Below are 14406 nucleotides of genomic sequence, written 5' to 3' on the forward strand. Positions count from 1 at the left end.
GAGGCTTACAATTTACTACACCAAGGTGTTGTACAAAAATGGGAAAATAGATCAAATAAAAGCAATATAATGTCACAGAACAATATAAACCAAGATTCACTCAGGCACAATGTTAGCTGGGACAGAAAGTAACAATACTAATCCTAATCAGTGGGACTTCCAGGAAAATGTGTATAGGAGTACAGCCTCAGACAAATACTGGTATCAATCTAGAGTTGACAGACAGTATACGTGATTGAGAGAAATGCTTTAAATACTAGAGCAGTGTTCTTCAACCAGGCGTACACACCAAGGGGGTGTGTTTGTCAGTGTTTCCAAAAATATGTGTAAGATAAGTAAAAAATTAAAATAATAATAATAATAATTTATTATTTATACCCCGCCCATCTGGCTGGGCCTCCCCAGCCACTCTGGGCAGCTTCCATAAAAACCAAAAATACAGTAAAATCACACGTTAAAAACTTCCCTGAACAGGGCTGCCTTAAGATGTCTTCTGAATGTCAGGTAGTTGTTTATCGCTTTGACATCTGCTGGAAGGGCGTTCCACAGGGTGGGCGCCACTACCGAGAAGGCCCTCTGCCTGGTTCCCTGTAGCTTTGCTTCTCGCAATGAGGGAACCGCCAGAAGGCCCTCGGCGCTGGACCTCAGCGTCCGGGCAGAATGATGGGGGTGGAGACGCTCCTTCAGGTATACTGGACCGAGGCCGTTTAGGGCTTTAAAGGTCAGCACCAACACTTTGAATTGTGCTCGGAAACATACTGGGAGCCAAGATCAATCCACAGCTAAAGTTGAAGTCAGTTAGTTTAAATCAATATCCATATTCTGTTTTCCTTGCCTTTATTCATTCTGCCTCTATATCCCCATTACTTTTAATGTAAATGTGCAATTCTATTTGTAGACTCCCTTCATGGAATATGTGTCTATTTTGTCATTACTAACAGCTAACACTGCTGAAAAATTTGAGAAGGTTTGTTGTTGTTGTTGTTTAGTCGTTTAGTCGTGTCCGACTCTTCGTGACCCCATGGACCAGAGAACGCCAGGCACCTCTGTCCTCTACTGCCTCCCGCAGTTTGGTCAAACTCATGCTGGTAGCCTCGAAAACACTATCCAACCATCTCGTCCTCTGTCGCCCCCTTCTCCTTGTGCCCTCCATCTTTCCCAACATCAGGGTCTTCTCCAGGGAGTCTTCTCTTCTCATGAGGTGGCCAAAGTACTGGAGCCTCAGCTTCACAATCTGTCCTTCCAGTGAGCACTCAGGGTTGATTTCCTTCAGTATGGAGAGGTTTGATCTTCTTGCAGTCCATGGGACTCTCAAGAGTCTCCTCCAGCACCATAATTCAAAAGCATCAATTCTTCGGTGATCAGCCTTCTTTATGGTCCAGCTCTCACTTCCATACATCACTACTGGGAAAACCATAGCTTTAACTATACGAACCTTTGTTGGCAAGGTGATGTCTCTACTTCTCAAGATGCTGTCTAGGCCTGTCATTGCCCTTCTCCCAAGAAGCAGGCGTCTTTTAATTTCATGGCTGCTGTCACCATCTGCAGTGATCATTGAGCCCAAGAAAGTAAAATCTCTCACTACCTCCATTTCTTCCCCTTCTATTTGCCAGGAGGTGATGGGACCAGTGGCCATGATCTTCGTTTTTTTGATGTTGAGCTTCAGACCATATTTTGCGCTCTCCTCTTTCACCCTCATTAAAAGGTTCTTTATTTCCTCCTCACTTTCTGCCATCAAGGTTGTGTCATCTGCATATCTGAGGTTGTTGATATTTCTTCCGGCAATCTTAATTCCAGTTAGGGATTCATCCAGCCCGGCCTTTCGCATGATGAATTCTGCATATAAGTTAAATAAGCAGGGAGACAAAATACAGCCTTGTCGTACTCCTTTCCCAATTTTGAACCAATCAGTTGTTCCATATCCAGTTCTAACTGTAGCTTCTTGTCCCACATAGAGATTTCTCAGGAGACAGATGAGGTGATCTGGCACTCCCATTTCTTTAAGAACTTGCCATAGTTTGCCGTGGTCGACACAGTCAAAGGCTTTTGCATAGTCAATGAAGCAGAAGTAGATGTCTTTCTGGAACTCTCTAGCTTTCTCCATAATCCAGCGCATGTTTGCAATTTGGTCTCTGGTTCCTCTGCCTCTTCTAAATCCAGCTTGCACTTCTGGGAGTTCTCGGTCCACATACTGCTTGAGCCTTCCTTGTAGAATTTTAAGCATAACCTTGCCAGCGTGTGAAATGAGTGCAATTGTGCGGTAGTTGGAGCATTCTTTGGCACTGCCCTTCTTTGGGATTGGGATGTAGACTGATCTTCTCCAATCTTCTGGCCACTGCTGAGTTTTCCAAACTTGCTGGCATATTGAGTGTAGCACCTTAACAGCATCATCTTTTAAAATTTTAAATAGTTCAGCTGGAATACCGTCACTTCCACTGGCCTTGTTATTTGCAGCGCTTTCTAAGGCCCATTTGACTTCACTCTCCAGGATGTCTGGCTCAAGGTCAGCAACCACCCTACCTGGGGTATACGGGACATCCATTTCTTTCTGGTATAATTCCTCTGTGTATTCTTGCCACCTCTTCTTGATGTCTTCTGCTTCTGTTAGGTCCTTTCCACTTTTGTCCTTTATTATGGAAATCTTTGTACGAAATGTTCCTTTCATATCTCCAATTTTCTTGAACAGATCTCTGGTTCTTCCCATTCTATTGCTTTCCTCTATTTCTTTGCATTGCTCGTTTAAGAAGGTCTTCTTGTCTCTCCTTGCAATTCTTTGGAAATCTGCATTCAATTTCCTGTATCTTTCACCATCTCCCTCACATTTTGCTTGCCTTCTCTCCCCCGCTATTTGTAAGGCCTCATTGGACAGCCACTTTGCTTTCTTGCATTTCCTTTTCATTGGGATGGTTTTCGTTGCTGCCTCCTGTATAATGTTACGAGCCTCCATCCATAGTTTTTCAGGCACTCTGTCCACCAAATCTAAATCCTTAAACCTGTTCCTCACTTCCACTGTGTATTCATAAGGGATTTGACTTCGATTGTATCTTACCGGCCCAGTGGTTTTTCCTACTTTCTTCAGTTTAAGCTTGAATTTTGCTATAAGAAGCTGATGATCTGAGCCACAGTCAGCTCCAGGTCTTGTTTTTGCTGACTGTATAGAGCTTCTCCATCTTTGGCTGCAGAGAATATAATCAATCTGATTTCGATGCTGCCCATCTGGTGATGTCCATGTGTAGAGTCGTCTCTTGTGTTGTTGGAAAAGCGTGTTTGTGATGACCAGCTTGTTCTCTTGACAGAACTCTATTAGCCTTTGCCCTGCTTCGTTTTGATCTCCAAGGCCAAACTTGCCAGTTGTTCCTTTTATCTCTTGACTCCCTACTTTAGCATTCCAATCCCCTATGATGAGAAGAACATCCTTCTTTGGTGTCACTTCTATAAGGTGTTGTAAGTCTTCATAGAATTGGTCAATTTCAGTTTCTTCAGCACCAGTAGTTGGTGCATAAACTTGGATTACTGTGATGTTAAAAGGTCTGCCTTGGATTCGTATCGAGATCATTCTATCATTTTTGAGATTGCATCCCAGTACAGCCTTCGCCACTCTTTTGTTGACTATGAGGGCCACTCCATTTCTTTTACGGGTTTCTTGCCCACAGTAGTAGATATGATGGTCATCCGAACTGAATTCACCCATTCCCGTCCATTTTAGTTCACTGATGCCCAGGATGTCAATATTTATTCTTGCCATCTCATTTTTGACCACCTCCAACTTACCCAGGTTCATGGTTCTTACATTCCAGGTTCCTATGCAATATTTTTCTTTACAGCATTGGACTTTCCTTTCGCTTCCAGGCATATCCGCAACTGAGCGTCCTTTCGGCTTTGGCCCAGCCGCTTCATCAGCTCTGGATCTACTTGTACTTGCCCTCCGCTCTTCCCCAGTAGCATGTTGGACGCCTTCCGACCTGAGGGGCTCATCTTCCAGCGTCATAACTTTTATATGCCTGTTGTCTTTGTCCATGGAGTTTTCTTGGCAGGGATACTGGAGTGGCTTGCCAGTTCCTCCTCCAGGTGGATCACGTTTGGTCAAAACTCTCCACTATGACCTGTTCATCTTGGGTGCCCTGCTCGGCATAGTTCATAGCTTCTCTGAGTTCTTCAAGCCCCTTCGCCACGGCAAGGCAGTGATCCATGAAGGGGTGAGAAGGTTTATGAACTTTATATAGCATTACAAATAGGTAGGCAACAGGTAATGTTTAGTCTATTGTATAAGTAACACTGAACTTATATATAATTAAAATAGGACTTATGCATCCAGGTAGAATTTTTCTAAATAGTAGCTGTCAGGGAACTGCCATCTAAAGCGCCGGGGGCGCAAAGGCTCACTGAGGTTGAGAGAGGAGTAGCAGCGGAAGAGGGAACCAGTAGAGGGCGAGCAAGAACTCCAAGGGAAAGTGAGTCGGAGGGATGGCTCAGAGACACTTCCAGCGAAAACAGTGGGGAGGTCTCAGGACCTCCTATAGGGACACCCACACCTCGCCGGAAACTGTCACGCCGAGAGGCCAGACGACGTGTTTCCGTTAAAGAGCTTTTATGTTGGAAAAGATTCCGAAAGCAGCCACTTTCGGATTCTACTAGTGATTGACGCAGCCATGCTGGAGGGGCTCCGTCACAGGCAGAGGTTTGAAAACCTGATCAAACTCTGAGGGACTTGCATTTTACGCACAAGCAGCTCATCGTCCCATCACAGCAATCCGAAAGTCACCGAAAGCCAGCTTGTGCAGGGAGAAGCATCATGAGCAACCCAGCCGGAACCGGAGGAGCAGGAGCAGCTGGAGGGGGTCCAAGCCTGGAAGAAAGGTACAGGGCGTTGGAGATCCAGTTGGCGCTGCAAACGGCGAGGCTTGAGGAGAGGAGGGCTCAGGATGCAGAAAAGGGAAAGGAGAAAACCACCCCGCTCGCCAGAAAGGTACCAGGATTGGTGCAGAAATTCGGGGGGGATCCCAGGAACTATCATGCCTTTAGAACAGAGATGCAATACGCTCTAAACTTGCAGTTTGATGACTTCCCCGACGAGGAATCGCGAGTGGCTTTTGTGATTGGCCATCTCGAATCCGGGGCGAAAGATTGGGTTAGACCCCTGATGGCAGCGAATAATGAGATCCTAAAGGACACGAGGAAGTTTTTTCGTGCCATGGACCTGATGTTTTCCAGCGATATTGAGCAGGGGGTGGTGCGAAGGCAGTTAATGGCTTGCCAGCAAGGAAGCAGATCTGTCCGTGAGTACTGGACTGAATTTACTATGCTGATTCATAAATTGGGGTGGGACCTATCGGCGGAGCCCATCCAAATGCTTTTCGAAGAGGGGCTTTCTTCAACCGTCAAAGATGAGCTTTCCCGGGGGCCCAGGGCGGAGTCTATGGATCAGTTAACCAAATCTGCGCTGTCCATAGGAGCGCGCCAGGAGGCGAGGGCTTTGGAAAAGCGGGAAGGGAAAGGAGACCGTTGGAGGGAGTTCCGCATTCCATACATTCCAGAGCCACCTTTCCCGCCGGCAGAGCCGATGGAAGTTGGAACAGCGCGGGCGCGCGCAGTTTCAAATCCCAGTGAAGGGCGGAAGAAGGAGGGAAAGAGCGCCAAGAGATGTTATCTCTGCCAACAGCCAGGGCACTTTGCCAGAGTCTGCCCACAAAGAAAGGAATGGCAAGGGATGGCAGGAGCTGTTGGGGGAAAGGAAGAGGAAGGCAAGGAGCAAGTAAAAGCCAACGCCTGGCTGCCACCGTCGGGGCACAGCAGCCAGGCCAAAGAGCAGTGAAAGTGCCCACACCGGAACCTCCCAGACCCGCTTTAGTGATAGAGGTGTTACTAGAACTGCCAAACGGACACCCACTAAAGATCAAGGCGCTTTTGGATTCAGGCAGCTCCTGTAATTTCATGAGTAAGGAGTTTGCAGCTGAGCATCAGATACAGACCATCCCTTTAAGTAACCCCTTGCAGGTGACTACGATTGACGGCAGAGAGCTGTTGGGGGGAGAAGTTAGCCAACAGACTGTCCCGATGATAATGAGGGTGGCAAGGCACACCGAACAGATAGCGTTTAATGTGGCCATCCTGGGAGGAGCGCCCATCATTTTGGGGATGAGCTGGCTGGCGCTACACGATCCGCTAGTGGGCTGGCATCAGAGGGTGGTCTCCTTTGGGTCAGCGCATTGCCTAGAACACTGCAAGGAGGGGAAGGTTTCGGGAGGAGACAGAGTCACCCTAGCCGGGATGGAAGTAATGGACAAAGGGAAGGTGCCCCCGCAATACGCAGATCTGAGCAACGTATTCAGCGAAAGGGAAGCAGACAAACTGCCACCGCATAGACCCTTTGACTGTCAAATCAACCTACTCCCTGGGGCCCAACTCCCAGTAGGCAAGCTGTACGCCATGTCAGACAGGGAGATGCAGGAGCTGAGGGAGTTCATTGACAAAAACCTGAAGCGAGGTTTCATCAGAGAGTCCCGAGCGGTGGGGGGCAGCCCAGTGTTTTTTGTGGACAAAAAGAACACAGACAAACCGAGACTGGTGTGTGACTTTAGGGCCCTCAATGCAGTGTCGGAACCCCTGGCTTTCCCTATGCCCCGAATTGATGACATTTTGACCAGAGTAAGGAAGGGAAAGATTTTTACAAAGCTGGACCTGCGGGGGGCGTACAATCTGATACGCATAAGGAAGGGAGATGAATGGAAGACCACCATGTTTACCCCTTTGGGAGCCTTTGAATACCTCGTTATGCCCTTCGGTCTACAAGGGGGCTCCGCGTGTTTTCAAGCTTTTATAAACCACGTTCTGGGACCTTTGCTCTACAAGAATTGTGTGGCCTTTTTAGACGACGTGTTGGTGTATTCGGAAGATGAGGAACAGCATGTGAGGGACGTTCGAGAAGTGTTGGGCAGGCTGCAAGCCAACCAGCTGTGGGTGAAACTGGAGAAGTGCCAGTTTCATACCAAAGAGGTGGAATTCCTGGGGTACCGCTTGTCAGACAAGGGATTGGCCATGGATCCAGGCAAGGTCCAAGCGGTACTGGAATGGAAGACACCGAAGACCAAGAAGGACGTGCAAAGATTCTTGGGGTTTGGGAACTTTTATCGGAAGTTCATCAAGAACTTTGCCCACTTGACGGCGCCCATCACCGACTGCCTCAGCAGCAGGAAGAAATTTGTTTGGACGGTAGAGGCGGATCGAGCCTTTGAAGAACTGAAAAGGGCTTTCGCCTCGGAAGAACAACTTCTGCATGTGGATTTACGAAAACCCATGAGAGTGGAAACCGATGCATCCGACCGGGCGGTAGGGGCGGTCCTTCTTCAACCGGGGAGGAGTGCGTCGGAGTGGAGACCGTGTGCCTTCTTCTCGCGGAAGCTGAATAAATCCGAGAGGAATTACACGGTGTATGACAGGGAACTACTTGCCATTCACGAAGCATTCCGGAGGTGGAGACATTTATTAATTGGGGCACAACACAAGGTGCAAGTGTGCACCGACCACAAGAATTTAGAGTATTGGAGAACAGCTCGAGTGCTCAACCAACGACAAGTGAGATGGGCACAGGAATTCTCCAAATTCAACTTTGAAATTTGTTATGTGCCAGGCCCAGAAAACGTCAGGGCGGACGCGCTCTCACGCAAACCAGAGTATTGGGAAGGGGAGGGGGTGAGCGAAGAGAGACATGTCATCCCTGAGGACCGCTGGGTGTGTGGGGCGGCGCTGGTGGGGCAACGAGAACTGGTAGAGGAAACGGAAAATGATGAATATGCCCAGGATAAGCTCAGAGGTCTCAGGGGGGAGGGCAAGAGTCCCGGAGGTTTTGAGGAAAGAAATGGGGCATTGTATTACAAAGGGGCACTGTATATACCCGAAGGTGAATTGAGGGGGAGAGTACTCAAGCAGTTGCATGATAGCCCCACGGCGGGACATTTTGGACAACACAAGACCATGTGGTTGGTTACCAGGGAATTTTGGTGGCCTAAGGTGAGGGAAGATGTAAGGGAGTATGTAAGAGGGTGTGACCAATGTCAGCGAGCCAAAGGGGAAAGAAGGGCGCCGGCAGGGTTATTAGAACCATTACCCACACCAGAACGGCCTTGGGAAGCGATATCAATAGATTTTATGACGGATCTGCCAAAGTCCAAGGGGAAAACAGCCATCATGGTAGTAGTAGACCTGTTAACTAAGATGTGCCACTTTGTAGCATGCTCACATGCAGTCACAGCGGAAGAAACAGCGAAGTTGTTTGTAGAACACATCTTTAGGTTGCACGGGGCTCCCTTGAGGGTGATCTCAGATCGCGGCAAACAATTTACTTCCAGGTTCTGGAGGAAGCTCATGAGCTTGCTGCACGTGGAAGTCAATTTTTCAACTGCCCGGCACCCTGAAACCAACGGGCAGGCGGAAAGAGCAAATGGCATTCTTCAACAATATCTGAGGTGTTATGTCAATGACAGAGAGAACGATTGGGTCGAAAAGTTGGCGTTGGCAGAATTTGCCTACAATAATGCGGAGAATGTGTCCACAGGGATGAGTCCCTTTTTGGCTAATTACGGGTGTCACCCCAGGGCATTTCCAGGGGAAGGAGGGGAGAGATGGAGCGTCCCAGCGGCTGAACATTTTGTAGAAGAGATGGAAGCGATCCATCATCAGCTCCAGCTCAACTTAGAAAGGGCTAAGGCACAATATAAGAAGCAGGCAGACAAGAACAGAAGGGAAGGTGAAACCATAAGGGTGGGGGATCAAGTGTGGTTGTCAACCCAAGGGTTGCCGTTCAAAGGGGGTTGTAAGAAATTGAGGCCCAGAAGATTGGGACCCTTTGAGGTCATTCAGCAGGTCAACCCGGTAGCTTTCAAACTCCGATTACCCAACCACATGAAATTGCACCCAGTGTTCCACAGGTCGTTACTGTCACCATACAGGGGGGGACGTGAAGGGGAGTACGTCAGGGGACCAGCCTTGGAAGAGAGGGAACGCCGCAACCATGTAGCGGAAATCCTCGATTCCAGGTGGAAGGGAAATCAGGTGGAGTATTTGGTGGCGTGGGAAGGGGAACCGGAGTCAGAAAACACCTGGGTAAGTGCAGAGGAAGTCAATGACGAGGTTTTAACAGAAACGTTCCACCAAAGGTTCCCGAGGAAACCTCAGCCGATAGCAAGGTTTAGGAGGGAGTATTTCGGCACCACCGATGAGGAAGAGGAAATGGAAGGGTTCGCGGAGTCGGAGTTGGAAGAGGGAGTGGACTCCGATGACGAAGATTACCGAGAGAGTAGGAACAGCAACAAGTGGAGGGAAGTGTTCGCGACGTCGGAAGATGAGGGAGGTTCTTTCAGGGGTTTTACCTCCTCACCGCCAGTAGGGGAGGAGACGGGAGGGGGTGAAGGGGGCCCTGGAGGGGAGGTGGATGTCAGGGAACTGCCATCTAAAGCGCCGGGGGCGCAAAGGCTCACTGAGGTTGAGAGAGGAGTAGCAGCGGAAGAGGGAACCAGTAGAGGGCGAGCAAGAACTCCAAGGGAAAGTGAGTCGGAGGGATGGCTCAGAGACACTTCCAGCGAAAACAGTGGGGAGGTCTCAGGACCTCCTATAGGGACACCCACACCTCGCCGGAAACTGTCACGCCGAGAGGCCAGACGACGTGTTTCCGTTAAAGAGCTTTTATGTTGGAAAAGATTCCGAAAGCAGCCACTTTCGGATTCTACTAGTGATTGACGCAGCCATGCTGGAGGGGCTCCGTCACAGGCAGAGGTTTGAAAACCTGATCAAACTCTGAGGGACTTGCATTTTACGCACAAGCAGCTCATCGTCCCATCACAGTAGCCTATTGGATGCTACTTGGATGCACATGTTCAGACAATGAACAACAACCAACAGGAATGCCAATGAAACCAAGATGTCAATCACACAAACTCTTAATTCTAGAATCAATACAAGGACACCTTTTTGGAAGGGCAATGATCAACACTTATGCATAAGGAGTTCAATCTCCTCCTACCATAATGATGTCATTACAACATCATATGATTGACAGGTTGTCAAAGTTGCGCAGTTGTCAAAGTTGGCCTGCAGTGTGGGGCAGATATAGATCTGGCCCGCTAGGCCAAAAAAGGTTCCTCACCCTGACAATGGTGTTCTTCTGGTTCTCTCATAGAGGTATTAATTAAACAAGTAGCAAATTAAGGATAACAATAGAGAAGTTAAATATTCATTTTTTGTAAACTAATATTGATAGTGGCATTTTAAAAGGGGAGAGCAATTTTAAAGTAAGTGTTAAGCAAGTGCTTATGTCTCTCCCAGTTAAATCTGTCCAAAGTACTTAACTTTAGCAAGTTCCTTGTCTATACGTTACCAAGCCAGCCAGAAACATGACCACTGAAAGTTTAGAAATATATTGTTTCCAGCTATCATACCTGATCATACTTGCACCAATCACAACTTAAAATTTCTGCCTGGTGAGCAGGAATGATCACTGGGGGTCTTGGCGATTTTGCATCCCAAATTCTTAAAGTCTGGTCACCTGAAATAGAAGCACTAAAAAGTAATGCTTTTCCTGTTTCCAATACATATCCACTCAATTCTTCATATAATCACAATGGTGAAGCTTTTAAGCTTGCACCTAGGAAAGCTTACAAATCAAACACCACATGCAAAATAAAAATGAATAAGAAAGCTACAAGATGGAATTAACAACAGTAATTCTAATTAATTTAATTCTAAGTAATTTAAAAAACAAGCAGTGCAAGATTCAGCCTCGTTTCTCATTGTTTGTGTTTATTCCTTGTTTGGGTACGCATTTTTTGTTTGTAAGGATATATGATTTGGTCAATATCAACAACCTGTGTAACATTTTTAAAATCTGCTAAGTAATTATAATTTTGTTAAAAATAAAAGCCATACCAACTACTATTGGCCCAACAGACACCCTCAAAATGGTTCACAGTATAGACAGTAAATGCACAACTGCAACATCAAAACATACAGTAGAGAATCCAAATTCAGTTAGAACTCAGTTATATCAACCACTTGCTTAAACATTAGACTACTCCAATTGCTCTACAAATATTTATAAAATTTCCTTGCCCAGCACCATTTATCCTTGCCCGCTGCCCAGCTCTAGAACCAATCTAATCTATAACACACAGAGATGTATATGAAATGAGTGCCTCCCTGTTCAATAAAAGGAAAAAGGAAACTGGGCACAGGCCTGTTTTGCTGCAACAGTATCAAAGAATGGTTTTCCCTTAAAAGAGCATAAATGACAATAGGAACTCAATTCAACTAAAACTTCTAACCAGTGATAAGCATCAGTGTTATGTAGTGGTAAAGAACGGTCAAGGGCTTATTAAAACAAGCTGGTTATCTGCCTTCATCTATAGAACTGTACCCCTACTACTTCATCTATAGAACTGTACCCCTACTACTTTGGACTCCATGGCTCAAAACCCCTGTTGCTGCTTCAAAACCTATTTGTTCTGCCTTGTATTTTCATCTTTATCCCAGTGATATAACCTAAGTAGCTGCTGTGTATCAACTCAGACCATTGATCCATCTAACTCACTATTGCTGACACAGCCTGGCAGCTGTTCTCCTGGGTTTCAGGCAAGGATCTCTCCCATACTTACCTGGAGATGCCAAGGATTGAATCTGGGACCTTTTTGCATACAAAACACATGTTCCTCCAGTGATCTACAGCCCTTTCCCAGCTGCAATGCAAGTATTTCCCAATATTGGTACTGAACATGTTCACCGATCCCGTTGCACCACAATGCTGCTATTAAGATTTCATTTTGTGTGATAAATGACATGACTCTGGGCAATATCTATGTTATAAATCCTGATTTTAAAAAGTAACAAGCATTAAAAATGGGAAAAAATATATGAGAGGATAAAGTAGTGACTGGTTAACCAATGGCAAAAATTAGAAAAAAGTAAAGCTCAGAAATGATTCTGTAGATGAGGGTTCAGAAAAGTCTGAAGAAGTGAGACTGCCAGATGGAAGTGGGAGGTTGTTTCAGCCACTGGGAACAATTCAAGATGAGATACAATTAAAAGAAAATCTGTTTTATGTCAGCATTATACTTGGTGGGAAATTGTCATAAGGCAACAGTTTTTGATGATAACCCACATTTTGCTGCCCAGAATACTTGACAGTCTGCCTTTAACTGATTAATACACACACAAACACTTGGATGTAGTACAGAAGCGAAGGAGTATGAGTATTTTTGGATATTTGTGACACAAGGACACCTGGAGAACAAGCAACTGTAAGCAAAAACTAAACATTTTGCAATCCTGTCAAAGCCCTAGTCTAGATGAGACAGGCGGTTGACACAATTGTCCCTGATTATTCTCTCTAGCATTGTAGGGCCAGGGTGGCTCTTTCGTACTTCAGAATACTATGGGCTTTGAATGAAACCAGATGAAGACAACAGAACACAGATCTCTCCTGGCATTTGGTAGTTAGTGCAGAATGCTGCAGTACAATTAATGACAGAAGCAATACCTTGTAAGCATAAAATACTATACCCTCACTCAGAGATACAAACTGGCTGTCGATTGATTACTGGGCCATATTCAAGTTGATACTCTTAATGTATATAAAGTCCTCAACAGCTTGGGACCAGTTAATGTGAAGGACTGCCTCACTCCACATGCGCCCAAAGCTATTATGTTCAAGTAATAATATACTAAAGGTTGTGAAATAAATAAATAAATAAATAAATAAAGTTTCCTGGTATTGATGACTCAGAAGACTGGGATAAGGCATAAGCCCAAAGCCCACGTGGGAACAAATTCCTAGGAGATGGGGTGAATTCTGGTCCAACGGTTTCCCACCACTTACCAAAATGCATGTCTGCACAAGTGCAGACAGCTATGTGTTCTCGCCTAAGGGCACAGGTGTTCTTTGCAGCCTTTCTTTCCCAAGGGTGGGAATGAATGGTAGCAGTCTGGAGGGAGCCACTGCTTGTCCTGTATTCCCGAATCATTAATCACAGTTTACTGAAATGGATAGTGGTTTTTTAACAACAACCCTGACATGGCAGCCTGTACCTGCTGCCAAGAAATGTCTATTGGCTATAGAATGTAGTAGTAGCATGTAATCTTGCTGGTGGCAAAGAATCAGAATCAGGTTTTTTTAAAGTCAGAAAAATAAAATCCGAGAAGATCACAGCAGGTTATTTTTATTGGCCTATATCCAAATAACTGCAATTAGTTTTTCTCAACTTGTTTTTCTCACAGAAACCCCCACCCTTAGGACTGGCAGAAGTTTAAAGCATCTTCGGGGAAAGTGGCCTAGTAGACTCTCCCCACCATGGCTGCCCCAGCACTACCCTAGCAATTGCTACAACAATGGAAAGCAGTGTTTAAAACAACACTAGTACTTATGGCCCAGCACGGTTAGAAAAATGGCTTAGCTGGGTGTCCGCAGCTGCCACCATCTTTATTTTCCCACAATTCCTCTGGTCCTGCTTTTGTGTTTCTATGTTGAGAGCTGGGCTCAGAGGCACTGTGGGAAACTTAAAAAATGTCTGTGGATGCAGGCACCCAGTTGATCACCTCTCCTATCAGTGCTGGGCAGTAAAACTAAAAGGTCAAACTTAAAAAACAACAACCACCACCCATGCAGATATACATGAAAGGCATGCCTGCAAGAGTCTGCTTGGCCCTGCTGATCTATATGGTCTTTCAAGCCACCATGCTAAGTTCCAACACTGGGCCTGACCTCGCAGGTTGCAAACTGAGCTAAGTTTCATAAGCAGTTTGTGAAATGGCATGGTAAAGTAAAAAGATTCCACTGGGCATGCTCCAGCAATACTGGGCGCATATTCATTCTATTTCTCTCCTGAAACAAAAGTCTGGCCCATTATCTACTTTGATGCTTAAGCAAAGGCTTAGCAGGTGATGAGCTAGGCCTAAGATATATCTGGGCAGGGCCGTCTTCACCCAATGGTGTAAGGGGTGTGGGGCACCCAGGACCGAATTCTGGGGGGTGCCAGGTGCCTAATGCTGAAGCTGCCTAAGTGTACTGTATTGAGCTGCTATGTGGCAGCGGGGTGAGTGGCACCTTTGACACGACTGATCTTGTGCCGCTTGCAGGGAGAGCTCTCTGGAAAGTCTCGCTCACCAAAGCCAAGAGGGGGAGTGACAGGAAAGAGGGAGAGACAGACAGAAAGAGAGCACACCTATCTAGCAAGAGGAGCGCGCACAGGCTCTGGAAGAAGAACTTGTATATGCGCGCTCGCAAGGGCCCTCCCAGCTCCTCTGGAAATAATGTTGCTCCCACAATGAAAGGCTGCCCGAGATGGCTCTCCCATGCATGCGCACAATGCCCGCCCATCTCATCTTTCAGACACCGCCCTATGACCGTAAGTGTATGCGTGGAGT

The 14406-nt window shown here is 46.5% G+C and overlaps 1 protein-coding gene across 2 annotated transcripts in view; it reads right to left on the reverse strand.

Moving 5' to 3' along the window:
- The window catches only part of PEX7 (peroxisomal biogenesis factor 7), a 65020-nt gene that overhangs the window by 26771 nt on the left and 23843 nt on the right, over nucleotides 1-14406 (reverse strand). For both annotated transcript variants that reach the window (XM_081907211.1, XM_081907210.1), the window contains exon 6: nucleotides 10431-10537. In XM_081907211.1, coding sequence (XP_081763337.1) covers nucleotides 10431-10537 — 107 coding nt within the window. The remainder of the gene's footprint in view (nucleotides 1-10430; nucleotides 10538-14406) is intronic.

Source organism: Podarcis melisellensis, assembly GCF_964234715.1.
Source record: "Podarcis melisellensis genome assembly, chromosome: 3".
Taxonomy (NCBI): domain Eukaryota; kingdom Metazoa; phylum Chordata; class Lepidosauria; order Squamata; family Lacertidae; genus Podarcis; species Podarcis melisellensis.